This window comes from Sander lucioperca, chromosome 18 (assembly GCF_008315115.2).
Source record: "Sander lucioperca isolate FBNREF2018 chromosome 18, SLUC_FBN_1.2, whole genome shotgun sequence".
Lineage (NCBI taxonomy): Eukaryota > Metazoa > Chordata > Actinopteri > Perciformes > Percidae > Sander > Sander lucioperca.
In genome coordinates this window covers 24878473-24899009 of record NC_050190.1, presented here as the reverse complement: position 1 = coordinate 24899009, position 20537 = coordinate 24878473, and the positions used below count along the sequence as shown (strand labels likewise).

At 39.6% G+C, this 20537-nt stretch overlaps 2 protein-coding genes and 1 non-coding gene across 6 annotated transcripts; 1 reads left to right on the top strand and 2 right to left on the bottom strand.

Annotated features, from left to right (window-relative positions):
- Positions 1 to 111: 111 nt before the first annotated feature.
- On the top strand, positions 112 to 4908 carry dusp23b (dual specificity phosphatase 23b). Of its 3 annotated transcripts, none has more exons than XM_031309680.2 (3): positions 112 to 219; positions 3437 to 3716; positions 4539 to 4908. In XM_031309680.2, exons 2-3 carry the CDS (start codon positions 3447 to 3449, stop codon positions 4722 to 4724), a joined length of 456 nt encoding a protein of 151 aa, XP_031165540.1. In that variant the 5' UTR covers positions 112 to 219; positions 3437 to 3446; the 3' UTR covers positions 4725 to 4908. The 3 variants fall into 3 exon arrangements, with proteins under 3 accessions (XP_031165540.1, XP_031165539.1, XP_031165541.1); XM_031309679.2 differs by lacking the exon at positions 112 to 219 and adding an exon at positions 2295 to 2571; XM_031309681.2 differs by lacking the exon at positions 112 to 219 and adding an exon at positions 2636 to 3034.
- trnal-cag lies at positions 2010 to 2092 on the bottom strand. Its single transcript has one exon. It is a non-coding gene; the product is annotated as a tRNA-Leu (tRNA).
- Positions 4691 to 19204, bottom strand: LOC116057291 (afadin). 2 transcript variants are annotated; one of them, XM_031309682.2, is made up of 24 exons: positions 18888 to 19204; positions 17283 to 17475; positions 16838 to 16944; positions 16613 to 16734; positions 16420 to 16523; positions 16168 to 16248; positions 15841 to 16046; positions 15491 to 15636; positions 13782 to 13876; positions 13362 to 13633; positions 12953 to 13096; positions 10520 to 10718; positions 10326 to 10417; positions 10132 to 10218; positions 9964 to 10029; positions 9772 to 9845; positions 8976 to 9094; positions 8733 to 8891; positions 8520 to 8599; positions 8221 to 8361; positions 6799 to 7689; positions 6254 to 6353; positions 6111 to 6162; positions 4691 to 5226 (listed from the first exon to the last, which is right to left on the bottom strand). In XM_031309682.2, exons 1-24 carry the CDS (start codon positions 18981 to 18983, stop codon positions 5136 to 5138), a joined length of 3717 nt encoding a protein of 1238 aa, XP_031165542.2. In that variant the 5' UTR covers positions 18984 to 19204; the 3' UTR covers positions 4691 to 5135. The 2 variants fall into 2 exon arrangements, with proteins under 2 accessions (XP_031165542.2, XP_035850323.1); XM_035994430.1 differs by having other exon boundaries at positions 8520 to 8596; positions 18888 to 19202.
- Positions 19205 to 20537: the final 1333 nt, after the last annotated feature.

Sequence of the window (20537 nt, the reverse complement as noted above, 5' to 3'; positions counted from 1 at the left end):
CAATAACATTCGCGGATTCAACATTCTGCGACCAATAACATTCGCGGATTCAACATTCTGCGACCAATCGTCTTTCGAGCTTCGAGGGAGAAATGTTTACGCAGAAGCGGAGTAGCCATGATTTTTTTTCCTTTCTAAAAGGTGCGTTCGTAATGGCGCCAGATGCTGTCAAAGCTAGCAAGTCCTTCGCATCTAAAGTTAGCCTACTCAAGCGACATGGTGAGTATAAACCGTAAATACGTTACCTATGGTATTTACACATTTACTATAGTAATGCAGTATGACATAACTGTAAATGTAGAAGTCATTTACCTGTTGTGTTGTTACGTTGGCATATCACTTGAGTTAGCGTTAGCTAAGCTATCTAACATGAACTTCGCTAACTCTACCGTAGACTGTTGATATTAAAACACTCTCGTCAGTCCTGAGTTTGCGTTTCGAGAACAAAATGTTTTGACTATGAGGCAGAATATTTCTACCCAATCCTTTGATCATCTGATGAATAAACGAATATGTTGGGTTGTCACATGAATAATATATAATATGATATTAGCATAAACGTAACGTTATCCCTCACAATCACTTTTCACAACTGTAATACCTGATGTCTAACTCAGGGTAAGTGACACACTTTTCAGTTTTCGTATAAATAATAACGTTACCTTCGTGGTCATCATTTAAAGTTAAACTTCACACAATCACTTGCGTATTAATAATAGCTAATGTTAGCTATGTACATGTTTACAGCTCGTGGTATGGCTTTTAATGTTCCAGCACTTGTTGCTTTTATGCATTTACATGTTTTCAATGCATTTATGTCACCAAAGGCAATGTTTTCAAGCACAGATAAGAAAAATAAATATTAAATACAGAGCTACAAATTTGCAGAGTATGAGAGCCTTTCCATGAAGACTTAAGATCACTAAAAGCAGAAATGGTGCATTAGCTGATATACAGTAACTGTGTAAAATTTTGAGGCAGATTAGAAAAATTGTTAATCAATTAACAAAATGCAGTGAATGAACAGAAGAGAAATCTAAATCAAATCAATATTTGGTATGACCAACCTTTTTCAAGCCTTCAAAACAACATTAATTCTTCTAGGTACACTTGCACAGTTTTTGAAGGAACTCGGCAGGTAGGTTGTTCCAAACATCTTGGAGAACTAACCACAGATCTCCTGTGGATGTAGGCTTCCTAAAATCCTTCTGTCTCCTTATGTAATCCCAGACAGACTCGATGATGTTGAGATCGGGGCTCTGTTGGGGCCATACTATCACTTCCAGGACTCCTTGTTCTTCTTTACGCTGAAGATAGTTCTTAATGACATGGGCTGCAGAATAATGCTAAGAAATACAGGCAGATACTTATCCATCATGCAATACCATCAGGGAGGCGTATGATTGGCCCCAAATGTATTCTACAGCAGGACAATGACCCCAAACATACAGCCAATGTCATTAAGAACTATCTTCAGCGTAAAGAAGAATGAGTCCTGGAAGTGATAGCATGGCCCCCACAGAGCCCCGATCTCAACATCATTGAGTCTGTCTGGGATTACATAAGGAGACAGAAGGATTTTAGGAAGCCTACATCCTCAGGAGATCTGTGGTTAGTTCTCCAAGATGTTTGGAACAGCCTACCTACCGAGTTCCTTCAAAAACTGTGTGCAAGTGTACCTAGAAGAATTGATGTTGTTTTGAAGGCAAAGAGTGGTCACACCAAATATTGATTTGATTTAGATTTCTCTTCTGTTCATTCACTGCATTTTGTTAATTGATGAAAATAAACTGTTAATTATTATTTTTTTAAAGCATTCTTAGTTTACAGCATTTTTTTCCACACCTGCCTCAAACTTTTGCACAGTGCTGTACATTTATTGTTGATTCTACACACCATAAACACACATTCACACAGTAATAATCATGAGCATAATAATGCAATAGTATCGTAAAAAGCACAACATACAAGCACAACATGTATGTACTTTAGAAAAAATAAAAAGTTATTGTCAGAAGTGGGATTCGAACCCACGCCTCCAGGGGAGACTGCGACCTGAACGCAGCGCCTTAGACCGCTCGGCCATCCTGACATATAGTAACACAAGGATCACTCGGATTATTTTGTAACACCCACTATAAACAGTTATTACAGTATAGTTTATATAGTTTTTATAATGGTAATAAAATGTCTACTATCCGAATAGTTAAGGGGCCGCTGAAACAACGATTTCTCTTGCTGAAGCTGCTGTCAGATACAAAGTAATGTTCCATAATTCGTATCAGTTAACTAAAGATCATCACCTTAACGTTAGTTAATTTTACTTTTCAGAGCTGGTTTATAATGAGAGCTGGGTTCCACCCTGATGAAAGGAGTTAACTAAGGCACTGCCCCACCTAGCATTGCAACAGCTAGCGTTGGTTATGTAATGTACTATGACCTGTACTGTAAGTAGTTAGCATGCTAAAGCAGACAGGGCGTTAGCAGTGAGAGTAGCAATTAGCCTAACGGTTAGCTAGGTGGCACCAGCTTGTGAAGTAGTGGGACGTCCAATCATCTGAAAATAAAACTGTAAGTAATTTTGCGGGAGTATGGCTGTGTTCAATAACAGACGGGCAACCACTTAAGCTAATTGCTAAGTTAGGATCGATGGCTCGCATTAGCAACGTTAACAAAACTGCGTGGGAACGTTAGCTAGGTGGTGTGAATATGACAGTTTCTGCTACGTAGCCTCTAAGTGTCTTGACACATTATTTAACGTTAAACTAACGTTAGATGCTATGCATTCTTCTAATCTTTCTGTAAAACTAGGTGGAGTCTGGTGAGGCCTACAGTGTATGTTTTAACATCAGGCCTGTGGCTTATTATGTTGAAATATGTACTGTTGTCAAACTAATCCCCCCTCTCAGACACTGCACTATCTGGTCTAGCCATTGACATGGCTGCAAAAACGGTTTAATTTCTGTAGTCAGCGTTTAGTTTTGCACTTTCTCACGGTCTCTTAATCCACTTTACCTTTCAAATTGTTGTAAAGGTAAATATTTACTATGAATCTACAATTTAATATAATTAATAATTGATACTATTAATCACACACTACTGTCAGTTTACTTTGTAATTTTCAAGTGTATTGTATTTATTCTGCAAAAACAAATTTCCCCTCTGTGGATCAATAAAGGCTTATCTTATCAAAACAAAATGCCAAAGCAGCTACAGCTGTATTAACTTTCTGTGGCTTACAGATACCCAAGCATTTTTTTACACATGCATATCCATGTGTGATTTTTAGCCGTAGAGAGGCAACGTTTCTGTACAAATCTTCATGACATGCTTTTACTGTTTTTCATTAAGTGTAAAGCATATTAAGTAAAGTTGTAAATGTGTGTATGCAAACACACTGGCTTGATATGACTCTGTCTTTGTCCCCTCTATTTAGTTTGACAAACATGGCCTCCACACCTCCACACAATTTCTCCTGGGTAGATCCAGACAAACTGGCTGGACTGGCGCTCCCCAGGATGACATCTGAATACCAGTACCTGCTGGACAACGGTATCAAACACCTGGTTTGCCTGTGTGAGAGAAAACCACCTTACTATGACTCGTGCCCAGAGTTACAGCTGCACCACATCAAGATAGCGGACTTCACTCCTCCTTCACCAAGTCAGATTGATAGATTCCTCTCTATCGTGGAAGAGGCCAACTCCAAGGGGGAGGTAAGAGCTGAGATACTTGATAGGCTGTGCTTGATGGATGGTTATGCTTATAAAGTACTTTCAGGACTCTCCAGGGTTGAGTATAGCATTGTAAGCAGGCTCACAAGCCCTGAAACCTAAAACATTTGGCATCAAGTTTACGTGACTTTGATGAAACCTCTGGAACCGTTGAAAGGAAAAGCTGTCTTTCACGACTTTGCTGCTCCTCCAAAGTGCATGAATCAAAAAGGAAAAGGGAAAAAATCTTTAAAAGCTTTTGTCAGTGTTTGAATTGTATACTATGCATTCAAGTTATTACATTCTCACAAAGCTATCAGCACCAATGTTTTTGCTGAAACTTGGGCTGTTTGGAGTATCTGATTTTCTCCTTCCAGTAGTCAGACAGGGTCAGTATTCCTGGTTTTGTTCAGCGGTTCATGCAAAGACAGTAACAACTACTGATCATTTTCATTATCCATTAGTCTGCTGATTACTTATCATGATCATCTGATCATTTGTTCTATAAAATGTCTGAAAAAAAGTTTAAAATATTGTCGTCATTTCCTAAAATCCAAGGCGATGTCTTCAAATCGTTTGCTTTGTCTGATTTGAAAGTCTATAAGCCAAAGATTCTGTATAACATCACACAAGACAAACAAAGCAACCCATTCTCACAATTGAAAAGCCGGAATCAATTCATGTTTAGCATGGACTTAGTGATAAATTGACCAACTACATCAGTTCTACTTGCAAGAACAAAATGCAAATTCCTGTCCAACGCAGGATGTGCGTGCTGCGTTACAGGCGATTGAACAAAATACATCTTGTATTGTTCCTGTACAGGGTGTGGGAGTTCACTGCATGCACGGTCATGGGAGAACAGGGACCATGCTGGCCTGCTACCTGGTGAAGACGAGGAAGATATCGGGGGTCGACGCCATCAATGAGATCCGCAATCTGCGGAAAGGCTCGATTGAAACTCACGAACAAGAGAAAGCTGTGGTGCAGTTTTATCAGCGCACAAAGTAGCTTTTACACAAGTAACATACAGTATGTGCTTCTGTTAGGAAGCAGAATAACAGTGGTTTTTACAGAGAATAAGCACACAATAAGTGGAAGAAGTGCCTCAATTATATTGCTAAATGAACACTTTATTATCTCGGAATAGGAAAAAACAAGAATGAATGCTTAAAAAGGTAATGCATAAAAAAAACTGAATGTCCTGGAAAAACAATACTAAACCCAGTGTTGTCATTACCCACACTATGTCCCTGGGACATTTAACTAAGACAAACATTTCTACAGTAAATACATCCTCACACTGTCTGTTTACATGGTACTGTATCTGTATACTGTCATTTTTCGTAGCACATGATTACCTTTGTTTATATAGACATGTTCCTCCTCTGAGGTTTCTGTTTACAAGGCTTTCATCTTCATTTATGCACTGGACGCCAGAGAAAAGAGACGCTGACGCTCCTTGAATGTGAGCTTTTCAGGAGCCGGCGTTCTCTTGGTTTTCTCCTGGCTTCTGTGGGGAAAAAAAAACACGCATATTAGCAGAAATACTTGAATTTTATTAATATGTAATCACTTATGGGGACACAAACAGTAGTCTGTGCTTTTCTTAAAGTGCTCATATTATGCTTTTGGGCTTTTTCCCTTTCCTTTATTGTGTTATATATCTTTTTTGTGCACGTTATAGGTTTAAAAAGTGAAAAAGCCCAAAGTCCACCCCAAAGGGACTTACCATCTCCAACAGAAAACACTGTTCACAAACTGCTCCAAACAGCTCTATTATAGTCCAGCCTTTACTTCAGAGACAAATGTGCAAACGTGAAGCTAGCGTGGCACGCCTTCATACTCTGCTTCTGATGGCTAGTAGTCCTTACCCAGCTACTGCACATGTGCGACTCCCAACAAAGATGGAACAGAAGTGAGATGTCTCACTCTGTAGCTAAAACAGAGAGCTCAACACACGGGGTGAAAAGAGGAGCTGCAGCAATGTGCAGTACAACAAAGATATGGTGTTTTTTGAAAATTAAATCACAAACTCATTCTGGTACAACCTCTAAATACAATTATGAACCTGAAAATAAGCATAATATGAGCACTTTGAAATATATTTATGGCGTGTATTTTACTCAGGGATCTCTTTCAAACATTTTCAAAGTGATTTGGAAGAACTGAATTGCTATATTGTCTCACTATTTAAAAAATGGACTAAATTAAGAAGCTTGGTGTGATAGTACACAACCACATGAACATTTCAGTGTCATTAAGTCATGAGTAGAAATGCTGCATATAGAAATAAAAAAATATATATAAAAAAACAAAAAGAAATGCTGCATATATAGCTGCTTGTTAGATTTGATTTGAATTTAATGTTTAACAGCCAAAACAGTTTAAACTCACTCTTTTGATGCCATGTTGTTAATATCTTGACTCAGTCCACTTGGTCTTTGATCTGCCAAAAAAACATGGAAATGTTGCATTGTACAATGAGATGAGATGTCTAAAGAGCACAGACTCTTTAAATAAATCAAAATGACAAGTACCTGTCTTTGCCTTGTCTTCCTTTTGGGAAAGATAAGTTCCTGCTTGCTTTTCTAACTCTTTCAATTCAGTGTTGACATTCTCAGCAGAGCTCCTCTTGTTCTTAATATGGAAGCAAAATAATAATTAGATATAGGTTATTTTGGCTTTTTAAATTTCAGCTTTATTATTCAAATGTATCAATGTATCGTAAACAGGAATATTGATTTGTGGAACAAACAGAACATTTACATTTACTGGTAAAAAAACTTTCATACGCTACAATCATGGAGTAATAATTAATAACCCATATGAAGTCACTGAACATGTTTTATATAGTGTGATAGGTAGGGGTCATATGTCCCATAATCATAATCAACAGTATTTTTGTGTTGTATATCAATATGTGATCATGTACTTTGTTTACTGTATTCACGTATTTTTTAACCCACTAAATCTAAATCTAGTTAGTGATTTCCTACATTTCCCAGAATGCATTTTTGTAACATCAGAATTTCTTAAGGGTGGATCTTCCCTTTAACATCATGACACCTGTGTCGCACTTCACCTGTGTTCTCTTCTCCAGCTGCTGTATCGTCACCATCATGTCCAAATCTTCCTCATCCTCATCATCATCCTCCTCCTCTCCTCTCTGCTGAAGCTCCTGCAGCCTCTTCTGAAACTGCCACTCCAGGCTGAGCCTTCGTAGCCGCTCGTTCTCCTCCGCCGTGCGCCTTGCTCTACCCTGGAGTTCGTGCACCTTCTGCTCCAGGAGCTCCACCGCACGGAGCCTCTGCTGCTTCTCCAGCTTCTCCTGGGCCTCCCTCCGCCACGGGTCAGACCGCTCCTGAGGGTCCTTTGGCCTTGTAGGACCCTTGCCCTGCTTCTGCTGAGTGGGAGGTTCTTGGAAGGAGACATGTTTGGTTGGAGTGATGCTTACTTGGGGTTTTGCAGCTTGATCCCTGTGTGTGTTGGATCTCTGCTGCTGAGATAGAAGCGAGGGCTGAGGTAGCTTCTTGGTTGCAGTAATGGGACATGCATAAATATGATTAGCTCTGTTTTTATTTCCATTTACTTTAAGGGTTTGGCTCATCCTCACTGCCAGCAAAGATGAACTCTGGAAGGTGGTGAGTGGAGGATTAGGATTTGTGTTCCCTGCTCTGGTTACAGGGATGTCAATGCGTATTGGCTGGTTGGAAGACGTCGGTGTTGGATGTTGTGAAAAAGGAGTTCTCCAGACACCGGCGCCACTTGTACGGCCGCTCTGCTGTTGTTTTGTAGGAGAACAATTATCTGAGAGGATGTCGTGAGTAGAAACACTTGAGCGAATTGGGAAAGATGAATAGTGGCTCATGGTTTGCTTCGCTCGCTGCTCCTTCTGCTCCCACAAGTTCTGCCTTTTGTCCAGCAGGGGGCCTCCACTGTCCATACACAAGTTCTCCTGTGACAGAGCTTGGCGCTAGAAGGATAAATATAGAGATTTTTGTGGCATTTACCTTCTTGTATTTATCATTTTATTATCAACCAGTGGTGGAATACATGCTCACAATTATTACTTAAGTAGAAAAATAGTACAACAATATAAAAGTAAAGTAAAAGTCCTGTACTTAAAACCCTACGTAATTACGTAGTATTATCAGCAAACTATACTTAACGTTGTATTTTCTAATCTTGTCATTTTTTTTTTAATGTAAAATCTTTCTCTGAAAAGCAATTATAGCTTTCAGATAAATGTTGTGGAGTAAAAAGTCCTGAAATGTAGTGCAGCAGAAGTATAAAGTAGAAGTAGCATAAAATGAAAATGTGCAAGTAAAGTACATGTACCTCTAAATTGTACTTAAGTACACCACTTGAATGAATGTTCTAAGTTACTTTACACCACTGTGAACAATATGTTGACTTTTCCTTTGCGTAGTAAATATGATGGTATGATAAAACATTGTGGTACCAGAAGGACATTAAGACTCCGTGGCATTTAATAAAGGCTTACCATGAAGGTCCTCTTACTGGAGCTCTGTCCATCTAAAGGCCTCAAAGACACTTTGAATGTTTGCTGTGGTCGACTGGATTCAGATGAGTTTTTGTCCTGGGATTTAGGGGTTGGAAGTGTCAAGTATTCCCTGTGAAATGTCTGAATACAGACATAAAAGGTCATTCTGTGACATAAATGCATTTAAAAACAATGCATTCTTGTTTAGATATATAGCTTACGCTGTTCTTTATAGTAACCTAACGTTTTACAAATGTTACGAGGAATTATTTGGAGAAATCTAAAAAAAAAAATCTCACATCAGCACAAAGGCTGCTAGTGGACACAGCAGCGGCAGCAAGATCAACAGGTTCATCTCCATCCTCGGGGGGGAAATCTGCTGAAATAAGGAGAAAATGAAAACAAAGGTGTTGTTCTTATGACTCACCCACAAGCATTAAACATATTTCACATTAAGGTCTTTACTGTATGAGCCTAGGAGTGATATGTGATTAAAATACAAGTGCACCCACCGGTCATGTTGGGGTTGGAGCGATAAAGTTGTCTGTTTCTTTGCATCATCTGGTCTTTCTTCTTTTTGCTGCCTCCATGGAGCTGTTCTGAGGGACCTGGATCCACAACCCTGTACAGCATGAGCGCTTCACCGTTTGGCTTGGCGGGGCTTTTATGTCCTTGTGAAACAAGAAAGGGTCTTAATTAAATCATGACGAGCAGAAAGTTTAAAAAAACAACAACGATGGTTATTGTGTATTCACCTGTAGTCCTTTCTGAAGTTGGTTCGCTCAGCAGAGCTCCCAGGCCGTGGTAGCTCGCTCCAAACTTTGCAACCTTTAAGGTCACAACGGGGCCGGTTTGCATCATGATAGCTGCTGCCCTAAATCAATATGAGAATGATATTATATTTCAGACTGCATAGCCTTGCATACTTTCTATTAGATTATCTGGGTCTTGATCTAAGAGTAAAACACATACAGTAACCATTTGAATGAGTTTTGAAAGTAAAGATTACGCTGCTATCACCTGTTGGCTATTGCAAAACTGTTCCACTGTTTGTATTGGTTCAGCATTTGGATATCTAGATTATATTGTCCAACCCACACACGGTTGTGTAGGCTATATCATCACTTTGATTTCATGACATTTTGTGGAATACAAACGCAGGTATTTGGTCATAAACCAAAGTGTGGTACAAACTAATTAATAATAACATTTTTTACCCAATGATGGTGCTAAATGAAAAAGTTAAGGGATCACCAAAGTTAATACAATTCATCCTGAGGAGAACTTGAATGTCTGTACCAAATTTCATGGCAATCCAAACGTTGTTGAGACATTTCACTCATAACCACTTGAGAAAACGTGATGAAAGTTGTTAGGATTCATCATCTGGTGGCAATGGATGTGTGTGCAAAATTTGGGGGCAATCCATCAAATAGTTGTTGAGATATTTCAGTCTGGACCAGAGTGCTGAAACGCACTGACAATGCCATTGGCCATTTCTAGAGTCAGGCTGCTCGCACAAAAACCTTTTCCAGCCAGCTGTGTAACTACCTTTCTTGGTTGAGATCGACCAAACTTTGACCATCCACGCTCAGCAGCTGATCCCCAGCTGTTAACCTGCCATTCTGCACAAAGTAGAGATTTTGTCAATTATGTCAATCTTTCCTTGTATAATCACATTAAAATAATTCTGTTCATTGCACATTTTAAGTTAAGCTCAATCAAAATTGTGTTGGATCTCACCATTTCAGCTGGTCCTCCCTTGACAATAGATTTGATATAAATCCCAAGGTTTCCTCGACCCGCTCCCTGTGGCAAAATAATAAAGAGGGCATTCATTAGTTTAGACCTTTAGCAGATTTTGCTGTTAATGAATAATTTACATTTGTTTGGCAGGACTGAGTCAGTCACCTTGGCAGCCACAATGCTGATCCCCATCCCACTGTTTAGAGGTTTGTTCAGTGTGATAGTCACCATCTCTGGCTCTCTGTGTGCTGCCTATTACAGAAAACATAAATAAATTACATGACTGCTCCATAAGTGCTTTATTTTATGTTAAAATGAAATTATATTTCAAAACATCATCACATGTGGTTTTTGCCTACCAAGTATGTGCTCTCTGCAGAGGAAGTTGGTCCACTGAAGTATACGGTCCAGTCACCTTTGGAGTTCGGCTGGGATGTTAAAGAGCAGAGACCTGGAAGAGAAAAAACTTATTTGAGGTGTGTTTATCTTAGAAGCAATACATTTCTGGTGTTCTACAGCATTGTCACATTTTGCAAATATGACAAACCCAAACCTTTCCGGCAAATTGGCTCCAAAAATTCCCTAAACCCTGGAGGGATTCCTCTCACAGTGTCACAGGAGTATCCTCCCTCCGGCAGCAGGAAGGGCAGGTGCAGGTCGAGGCTCTCCTCCAGCTGGATGTCCCGTCCTTCGCTCCGAATCAGGTTATCTGCTGAGGCCTTCGCAGCCGCCACTATAGCATTGATCAAATCCTGCAGCGAGGATGATACGTGGCTCAGACAGCGGAAATATTTCAGGAAAAGGTCGTATTAGTGTATAGATTGGCATTTGTCATTCTGTGACAAGACATCCAATCTGCCTGCTGTGCCCTGAGCAAGATACTGAAGGCCTTCCTGCAGATGACCTCCCTGGAGAGGTAGAGAAGTACAACATTAAAAAGTAATGTTGTACTAATATTGTCCTGGTGATTGAGCTGCAGTGGCAGTAGTTCTAGTTGAAGTAGATGCCTCAGTAGAAACTATTGTAACAATAGTATCACTGGTGGAAAGTAAGCAAGGACTTCTACTAAAAGGATTGTACTAGTACAGTTTGATGTACTTTTACTGTATTTGACTATTTTTATTTTATGCTACCTAATACTCCTACTTCACTACATTTCAGAGGTAAATACTGTACTTTACATTCATTTATTTTATTAACTTTGCAGATTAAGATTTGCCATACAAAACCCACAATGATTTCACAGAACATAATGCTTTGTTATCGATGAAACTACCCAACAGTAATGCAGTTAAAAGCTCCACCACCAATTATTAAAGTCCAGTTTACACAGAATTATCTGCAATTATCCAATAATATATAATGATACTGACATTCGGCTACACATGAGTACTTTTGCTTTTGTTACTTTAAGTAGAATTTGTTGATCTTACATAGTTTTTGGACTTGTTATTGAGTTTTTCTACTTCTCTTACTACTCTTGTATTGTTGTGGCAGTAAGTAGTAGTAGTAGTAACGTTAGTAGTGTGAAGTGGAGGTTCTAGTAGAAACAGTAGTAACGTTAGCTAATACTTGTAGTAGATGGCAGTTCTAATAGAAGCAGTAACATTACCTGTAGGCTAGCAGCCGTTTATCTAGCTATAGGACTCCGTCCTTATATATTATGTCCTTATATATTTTTGGGGGGTTTTATTTATGCATTGTAATGAGATATTACAGATAGACAGGAAAGTAGGGAGAATAGGAATGACACGCAACAAAGGGCCGCGGGTCGGAGTCGAACCCGCACCGCTGCCAAGGACTCAGCCTACATGCCTAGCTACTCTTTTCCTTAGCCGTTAGCTAGCTAGCTAAGCTAACGTTACACCACCTGCCGCAAATGTTTACCGGTATTTCAATTTGGGAGTCTGGAATTTCCTGTCCTGATGTCAACAACCTGTGACCGCGACTGTTGCTTTACTCCAGTGAGCTAAGTAAGTGCTGCTTGCTGCTAACATCTTTTAAAAAAAATCTGAGTTGATGTTTATGCTATGTTTAGTTTGTGTTTGTGTGTTTGGCCAAATATTATCTATAACTAAACCGTTTCTGCTTTGGCTAAGCGAACGTAAACTAACGCTATGAGGCTATCAACGGCTGCTAGCTAACACTATCCCGCTCTCTTGTAATTGATAATTTCATTTCTGTTGTACCTTGCTGACTGCTTTATGGTTTCATGCTACTACTTACGCAGTAGTATTTGTTTGTTATATGTTTTGGTATTACCTGTTAATCAATATCTTGTTGTGACTGAGCCAATTTTTGTTTGTTTTTTTGACACTAGCCAAAAGTGTGCCTTTTATGTTATAGCTTATTTATCTTTAGCATGAACTACATGCAAATCACAGAGCATCCGTGTGTCAGACAATCTTTCAAAGGTGTCTTTAACCATGCAAACATACCAATGTTTTAAAGTTATCACCCATATCCTCAGAGATTCTTCCAACTAACTGTTAACTGCATAAAAATAGTTTTCAGTTTTGATTGTATTTCTTTTTTTTTAACCAGTTTTCCAAGCAACTGTTTCCTAATCCAAACAAAGATGGGAGCTAGAAATGAAATCTTTTTTCAAACAAAATAGGTAGTCACACAAACCTCATATTCAGCAAAATATTAGAGAAATATTTCACTCAAAGGCAATTGTTTTATGTGACAACTATCTTTACTATTCTTCACATATTATTCATGATCATATTCATCATTTTTAATTATTAATATTATTCAATCTTTACTGCTGAGCTCCTGTTCTGTGGTTGAAGCTGCTGCTAGTACATTGTGAACCTTAAGCCGATATCTATGCTCTGATTAGCAGTAGTACTTTCATTTTGACGATTGAAAATCTCTTGCAAGGATTTGTCCCAAAAATCAGCATCATAGTTGTAGTTTTAAACAGGGAAAAACAACAGAGGTGTGAGGGGAGTGGATGGAAGAACAGACAATAAGTACTCACAGGGGGGATGTGAGGCTCATTGGTTGCATAGAGGTAGCCGGATAGTAACGTCTGCAGCTGCAGTGAGTTCAGTTTAAAACAGGTATTCTGGATGGCCTTCACATCTTGCATCGAGTACTTGTTCATGGTCAGGAGCATGGTTGCCTAGAAACAGCCAGGCAATGTTATTTTAACAGCTTGTATCGACTGAAATATGTTCTCTGACACAAAGACTGAGATAAAAACTGCAATGCATCTTACAAAATAGCACATATATTAAATGTAAAAAAGAACATTTGATTCAGTTATTTCAGTTTTTGAGGTACAATCTTCAAGCATGATAGAAGACACTGTGGTTCCATATTTCATGAAAGCCTAGTTTAAAGCTTTATTTTTTACGAATATTCATGTAGTGCAGGGAGTGACTGACCTGAATGATGTGTCCAAGGTGGCAGTCAGCAGCCAGCTCCAGGCCCTGCCTCTCCGCCCAGGCTTCGATGGCCGTAAGCCTCTGGCGGAGAGCAGCTCCCCAGTAGTGGGAGCGCAGGCCTGGAGTGTTGGCCTCTGAGCTCATCAGCTGGTTGAAGAGCCAGGCGCTGATGAAATGGAAGAGTTGGGAGAAGAGCTGGATGGTTAGGGCAGGGTTGACCCTACAGCGGCGTAAAAGGGACATGGTGTTCATCATGGTGTTCAGCACCATCTCTGCAACACACAAGACAAACATGTATAGTATTTCAACGTTGAGGCAACGTCAGCTCCTTCAAGAGTCTTAAATTATCTAGTGCACTTAATAATAATAATAATAATAATTATTACTGTAGTATTTATAAACAAACAGACAAACATTTACCTATACCAGCTGGCAGTGCACCATGTTGCTCAGGATCAAACAAGAAAGTAGGCAAGGACTTCCCTAACTCATTCTGTAGACACTGTAGGACGCAACTTGGGGAAATAAAATGCACACATATCACCAAAAAACTTTACACTGTACATTATGTATAACTTCTGGATGCCTTAAGCCAATAAGCTGCATCTTGCTATTCATTGTATTTTTACATAAACGCATAACAAGAATTGAAGAACTATGCCTTAAACTCGTTTGGCATTTCTGTACTGCAAGTTCTGTTCTGTTGTTGCAGATCTTCCACCATATATACAATATATCTGCAATAAGTATAAATTATTGGACGATATTTGGCAGATAATTCATTGTCTACACTACAGACAATATCTACAAATAGGAAGAAAAAATGCATGTTGAAGTAACAAAGTGTTGAAGTTCTTGTGTTCACTGTATGGTTGGAATTTGGGGGTTCAGGGTTATTGCAGTGGAAAAGTACCCTGGAAATCCAGAGTTCTCACGAGAGCACAATTTGAATTTGCTCAGCGAGTCACTCTGGCATTGAGTAATGATGCTCTCGATAGTGTTATGCAATTGCGTGCAGTGAGATTTTCAAATGCATGCTTGGTGCCGCTCCTCGAGTTGGGCCATTTTCATTACTCAGTGCCAGACCCTTAATCTTTCGGATTTGGGTCTGGATTTCCAGGCCAGTGGAAAAGAAGAACCTTTGGCTACTTTTAAAGGTCCCATGACATGCTGCTTTTTGGATGCTTTTATATAGACCTTAGTGGTCCCCTAATTCTGTATCTGAAGTCTCTTTTATATAGACCTTAGTGGTCCCCTAATACTGTATCTGAAGTCTCTTTTATATAGGCCTTAGTGGCCCCCTAATACTGTATCTGAAGTCTCTTTTATATAGACCTTAGTGGTCCCCTAATACTGTATCTGAAGTCTCTTTTATATAGGCCTTAGTGGTCCCCTAATACTGTATCTGAAGTCTCTTTTATATAGGCCTTAGTGGTCCCCTAATACTGTATCTGAAGTCTCTTTTATATAGGCCTTAGTGGTCCCCTAATACTGTATCTGAAGTCTCTTTCCCGAAATTCAGCCTTGGTGCAGAATTACAGCCACTAGAGTCAGTCCCACAATGAGCTTTACTTAGGATGTGCCATTTCTGTGTCTGTAGCTATTGAGGAGGAGAGAGTGGGGGGCAAGGTGGAGGGTGGGGGTGTGGCCTTGACCAACTGCCATGCTTCGCTCATTTGCAAGCCACGATGTCTCTCTCTCTCTCATGGGTGGGCCAAATTCTCTGGGCGGGCAAAGCAGAGAAAGGGGAGGTAACCTTTCTCCTTATGACATCATAAAGGGAAGATTCCAGATTGGCCCATCTGAGCTTTCATTTTCTCAAAGGCAGAGCAGGATACCCAGAGCTTGGTTTACACCTATCACTATTTTAGCCACTGGGGGACCATAGGCAGGCTGGGGGAACTCACATTAATGTTAAAGTGAAATTTTCATGCCATGGGACCTTTTAAAGCCATTTGTTTTGGTGGCTAGAGACTTGTAGTGTCTCTAAGAGGGCAAAAGCTTGAATCTGTAAATAGCTAGGTGAGCAGGGTCACATATGATTTTAGCTGCACTTTTGATGACATGTTTTTAGTACAGTGACTCTGTTTGGATTCAAAAAGTCTATGGTCACGTCTTGTCGTCTGTACCTGTAAGCTTTGTGCACCAGGTGGGACAGCTCCAGCTGACTTTGATGTGTGAGCGAGCAGAGGTCTTTGTCATGCTTGAGGAAGTTCAGCAGCTCAGAGGAGTTGGCCATCCAGAAGGCGAGTGCACCGGCGATGGCCTGCTGCCTCTGCCAGGCAAATATAGTAGCAGTGTCATGTAAACTCACAGAACACCTGGCAGATGTGACTTGTAGGTGTTAGCAGTCCATTTATGTCCATTTTGGCAAGATGTTTGCTGTTAATGTATTCTATTTAATTTGTGTGTGTGTGTGTGTGTGTGTGTGTGTGTGTGTGTGTGTGTGTGTGTATATGTGTGTGTGTGTTGTACTTGCCTGGATGACCTTCCCTGTCATGGCCACCATTTTGTTTGCGATCAAAGTTACACTGAGTGTCTGGCCTGAGGATGAAGAGCCTCGCCTGTAATGGCGTTGCAGAGCAAAGCGTCCCGCAGCATAGAGGGTGTATGCAGGTGAGAGCTTGAAATGAACTGTGGAGCTGTTGGTGTAATTTATGACTGCAGATAGAAAGGCCTCCTCAGCTGAAATGTGAAAGACACCAGCAGGGGGCAGGAGGACATTATGAGAGGGAAGGCAGTGAGCTTCCAACTGACAACTATCAAAGTATCACCGTACAAGAAAACCTTTTTGTTTCATACTCACAGTTATCACAGAATTGAATTCCAATTGGTAATCCAGGTTGATCTGAAACATCTGGATGACAATTTTCTGTGTGCTTCCCTGCTGTATTTTAGCAAAGAGAAGGCATCAGCCGTCCTGTTTACATTATTAATATAGTCCTTATTGATTGGAAGTTAAATCTGCCTCTACTGAATGAATGGAGGGTACATGGTGTTATTCATGAGACTGCACTGATTCTGATTTCTATTTTTCTACAATTTTCAGATTACTTACCCGGGGCAGCCTGCCTCTGTTGCTTTTCGTTTTCTGTGCCGCTCTTTTTTGTCTCATGGTTAGACACGGAAATGCTGTTGTTATTTAGTAGCTTTTCAGTTGACCTGGATATTTGTTTAAAAGGGTAGATGTCATTCTGACAGTTAGGCAAGGCTGAAGCCAAAATGTGATCGTGAACAATGAAACATTTTACCCATTCTCATCCTCTGAAACCTTGTCGGTTCCTTTAGTTTTGTTGTTCTTCTTTTCTTTCCTTGACAGCGTCCTCTTAAAGCTTTGGATCACGCCTCCTTTTTCCTTCTCGTGACAGTTTTCCTTTATTGTTCAACACACATAAAAAAAAAAGAATATACTGTAGATGTGAGATTGTGTGAAGAGAGAGTGAAACGGCAGACTGAATTATTGGTTTGAGTGGTACCTCCAATCTCTCCCTGTCTTTCTTGAGCACAAAACGTCCTTCTCTGTTGTCTGTGTTCCAGTTTAATTGTACAACCAAAGGTCTCTCGTCCAGATCCAGTTTACGCTCTTATTCCACGTACCAAAACACAGAAAAATGGTCAGAGCATGTACTTAAATCAACTGAACTACTACAACACCAAATTAGAGAGGTGACTGACACAATTATTTTCAGAATATCAGAATACCTCAATCAATTAATTCTTTTGTCTAGTACAAACTACCAAAATATTCAATCAAATGATACAGTAAAGCAGGACTCTTCATATTTGAGAGGCTGAAACCAGCAAATTGTTTTGCATGAAAAGTCGATTTTCTGTTCTGGTGATTATATTGTTGTTTCAGCTCTAAACAAATAATAATGACATGTCCTCGTCGACAATATACAGTATGAGTCGAGTGATTACCTTTATTGGCGTGGATCTCATACAGGGAATAACTAGTAGTCAGCATTTTCATATCAGGCCTGAACTTCTCTGACAGAGTTTCGATAACCTCGCGAGTAGAAGAGTTGCTGCAAACACGCAGGCACTTTGTGGCCACATTTCCTCCAACACGGTCCTCAAAGTAGAAGCGCATCACACCGTGAAACTCCAAGTTCTGCCAGAAAACAGATTTTGTTTTTAATTGTGTCCAGTCCAGTGTTTTCTATTCCTTTCATTAGGTATGGTGAAACCATATATTGTTGAATAGGCTTAGAGAATAGAAAGGCCAATCTCCCCGTTTTGTAAAATGTTGCTTTGGATTTAGGAATTTAAAAAGCTTTCAAGATGTCCCTGAAAAACCTTCCCAATGCACATGTGCTGTCAGACTCTTACATGATACCAGCTAATATGAATTAGAATCAATTAAACCTTGCCAGCTGATGTCTGGCCTTCTTCTACTTCACTTGCCCTCCTTGTATTAAACCAAACCAAATTAAATCTGAACTTAAAATCAGGAATGCAGTTGATACCATGAGAGAAAATTAGTGGTATGAGTTTTGCAGTGGGGGCTTAAAAGGAAACATATTACAACATAATATGTAACAAGATGAGCTATATATCAGATCAGAGTGGTAGGGAAGATGTAAATCTCACCAAACAAACAAACATTACACTGATCAACACTGTTATCTCTGACCTTACTTGTGTTCGGAGTTGTACTATTTCTACATTATTACGGTAGTATTTCTATTAGGACTCTCAGTTGCATAATGACTTAATACTCCATGCTGTCCACACTGCTGAGAGTTGATTTCCGTAGGGCTGCAACTAACCATTATTTTGTAATCGACTAATCGCTGCAGCTTTAGATGTCTGTATTTCTATGTCAGTGTTGTGGTGGAGGTGGATAGTGAACGTGGTGTTGCCCTGTAATTCTGTACCAGGTAACATCGTACATTACTCTGGCTGCCTGCCAGCTGCTGTCAATCAAACACAGACACTGGCACGTTATTTTTGACTGAAAAAAGGGGAGGGACTAAAAACAGAGTTCAGTGGGACTTCAAGTTACTCTTTAAAAGTACACAACCAGCATACAATGCGCTCAAAATATGTACTTTAGCAAATGTAATGTTTGCTTTCTATAGCAACTATCAGTTTTAAATTAACAGTAGTGCTTTTTTATGTGTTGGAGCAAAGTGACATAGTAACTTTGTGATTTAGTCCTGAAGTAACAATATCTGTATACAGTATATTTTAGTGTATGCATCTGACAGGCACTTTTAAAAAAATATAAAATATATAAGGTATTAGATTAGAATTAAAAGTATAAAATCTCACAAAATGGAAAAGTTGCATCCCAATACTTTAATCCTACTGCATACTAAAGTACAGTACATAAACACTGTGTGTGTGTGTGTGTGTGTGTGTGTGTGTGTGTGTGTGTGTGTGTGTGTGTGTTAAAACTACAACTTTATATCCAAAACTGTGGCATTGACAGTTGTACAGAGAATAAAGGTGAATACAGAAACGTAAACAGAGAATGTATAATGGTGTATGAACCCTGCCTAATGTCTGCAGGCAACTTACCTTATCAGGTTGGCTTATTTCAAACAAGTCCAGTCTGTTGTTGTTCCACTGTCTGATGACTTTGGCTAATTCCTCTCGTTCTTCCTCCTCTGGCATTTTTCACCAATTAACCTCAAAGTTTCTATCTGACTGGCTACTGCAGAGTTTCTCCAGAAAAATACAGAGAGGAATATCCTGTGACAGAAAAGTTTGTATCTGTCCTGGGTATTGTATCTAGGACCCCACCCCTTCAATCTATTCCTGTAACTCTGCAGTGAGTTCTTTAAACATAATTGCTTACTTCATCCCGACATCCACAGCTCCTCTCCAAGCCCCCACACCCCTCTGTCCTCATTTACCGGGTCAGTGGATCTTCGTTATGTGAGGCAAACAGTTCCCGAATCATAATCCGTCCCAAATGATTCCCATCTTTAAAGTCCACTACCAAATTTAATCTGTCGTTTTTCTTTTTAATCGTCATCATATCATTTCCATGAGCAAGGGTTTTCACAAGGGTTTATACTGGTGCAACTTTTGACATGTACAAACTATTAAAGTATATTTTAGCCATGCTGCAGAAGTCATCATGTGAAGCAGATAGGGTCACAGTCAGATAGGGTCACAGTCACCATGAGAGATTTCCATCCTCCTTTTTCGCAGCGACACAGATATTTACGCTTGAGGGAATCCCACTTCTCATGCATACCAGAGATTTTCAACACAATTTATGGTTACATGTCTTCCCATTCAGTCAGCACTATGTATGTAGGGCAGCTTTTGTTGACTGCTCTGAAGCTTTCTGGGTAAACCTACAATGGAACAAAGGCCTTAACAAAACCATTAAAAAACCCCGGAACAATCAAGGGTATTGTATTGTTGTCTGGATGTTGGAAAATGCAGAGAAGACGCCTCTCTGTAGGAGAAACATATGATTGTTTCTGCCGTGATGATCTATTTGAGAAACCGGTACAAGGCTACAGCCCGTTGGCACGTTTGTTTTTATTTGCATTTATTATTATTATTTATTTATTTTAAGTAGAGCTGGACAATATATCGATATTATATCGATATCGTAATATGAGACTAGATATCGTCTTAGATTTTGGATATCGTAATATCATGATATGGCATAAGTGTTGTCTTTTCCTGCTTTTAAAGAAAATGGATTTTCTCCATATCGCCCAGCCCTAATTTTAAGTAGAAAGAACTCACAGAGTTCATAACTCTGTCGAGGTTACATAATCTTCCACGTTCTTTTTTTTTTTTTTAGGAAAGAAAAACAATTTTAGACATATTTAAACAGCATCTGAATCTGACTGATGTGGCCATGATTTTTGGAGGATGAATAATCCTCTCTGGGGCCACTGAGTTATGGCCATTTAAATGTAGCCTCCTCTATAGTAGGAGTAGGATGATATCCTTAAAAAAACTAGATGCTGCTAGCCGAATGTTTTGTACAATGTTCTATGCTAGTGATACTGATCCTGAGGATCAGCTTGGGACATCTCTACTTGTTAGTAGGATTGATTCATTGTTGGTTTTGCTGGGTCATCATGTGTATTGTTAACACAGCACATGTAAAAAATAATCCAATAATGTTCCAGGTTTCAAAGGCTTCAATCATATACTAAAGCCCTCTGCATCCTTTGACCTGTCTTTCCCCCTGTCAGA

Bases quoted from the DNA above. Each gene is read 5' to 3' on its own strand.
- LOC116057291 (XM_031309682.2), bottom strand. From the start codon at position 18,983: ATGCCAGAGGAGGAAGAACGAGAGGAATTAGCCAAAGTCATCAGACAG. The intron at 10,418-10,519 runs GTTTGGGTTTGT...TTTCTCTTCCAG, and splicing joins GGAGCCAATTTGCCGGAAAG to GTCTCTGCTCTTTAACATCC. The intron at 9,846-9,963 runs GTGAGATCCAAC...TACTTTGTGCAG, and splicing joins AGGGAGGACCAGCTGAAATG to AATGGCAGGTTAACAGCTGG.
- dusp23b (XM_031309680.2), top strand. From the start codon at position 3,447: ATGGCCTCCACACCTCCACACAATTTCTCCTGGGTAGATCCAGACAAA. The intron at 3,717-4,538 runs GTAAGAGCTGAG...GTTCCTGTACAG, and splicing joins AGGCCAACTCCAAGGGGGAG to GGTGTGGGAGTTCACTGCAT.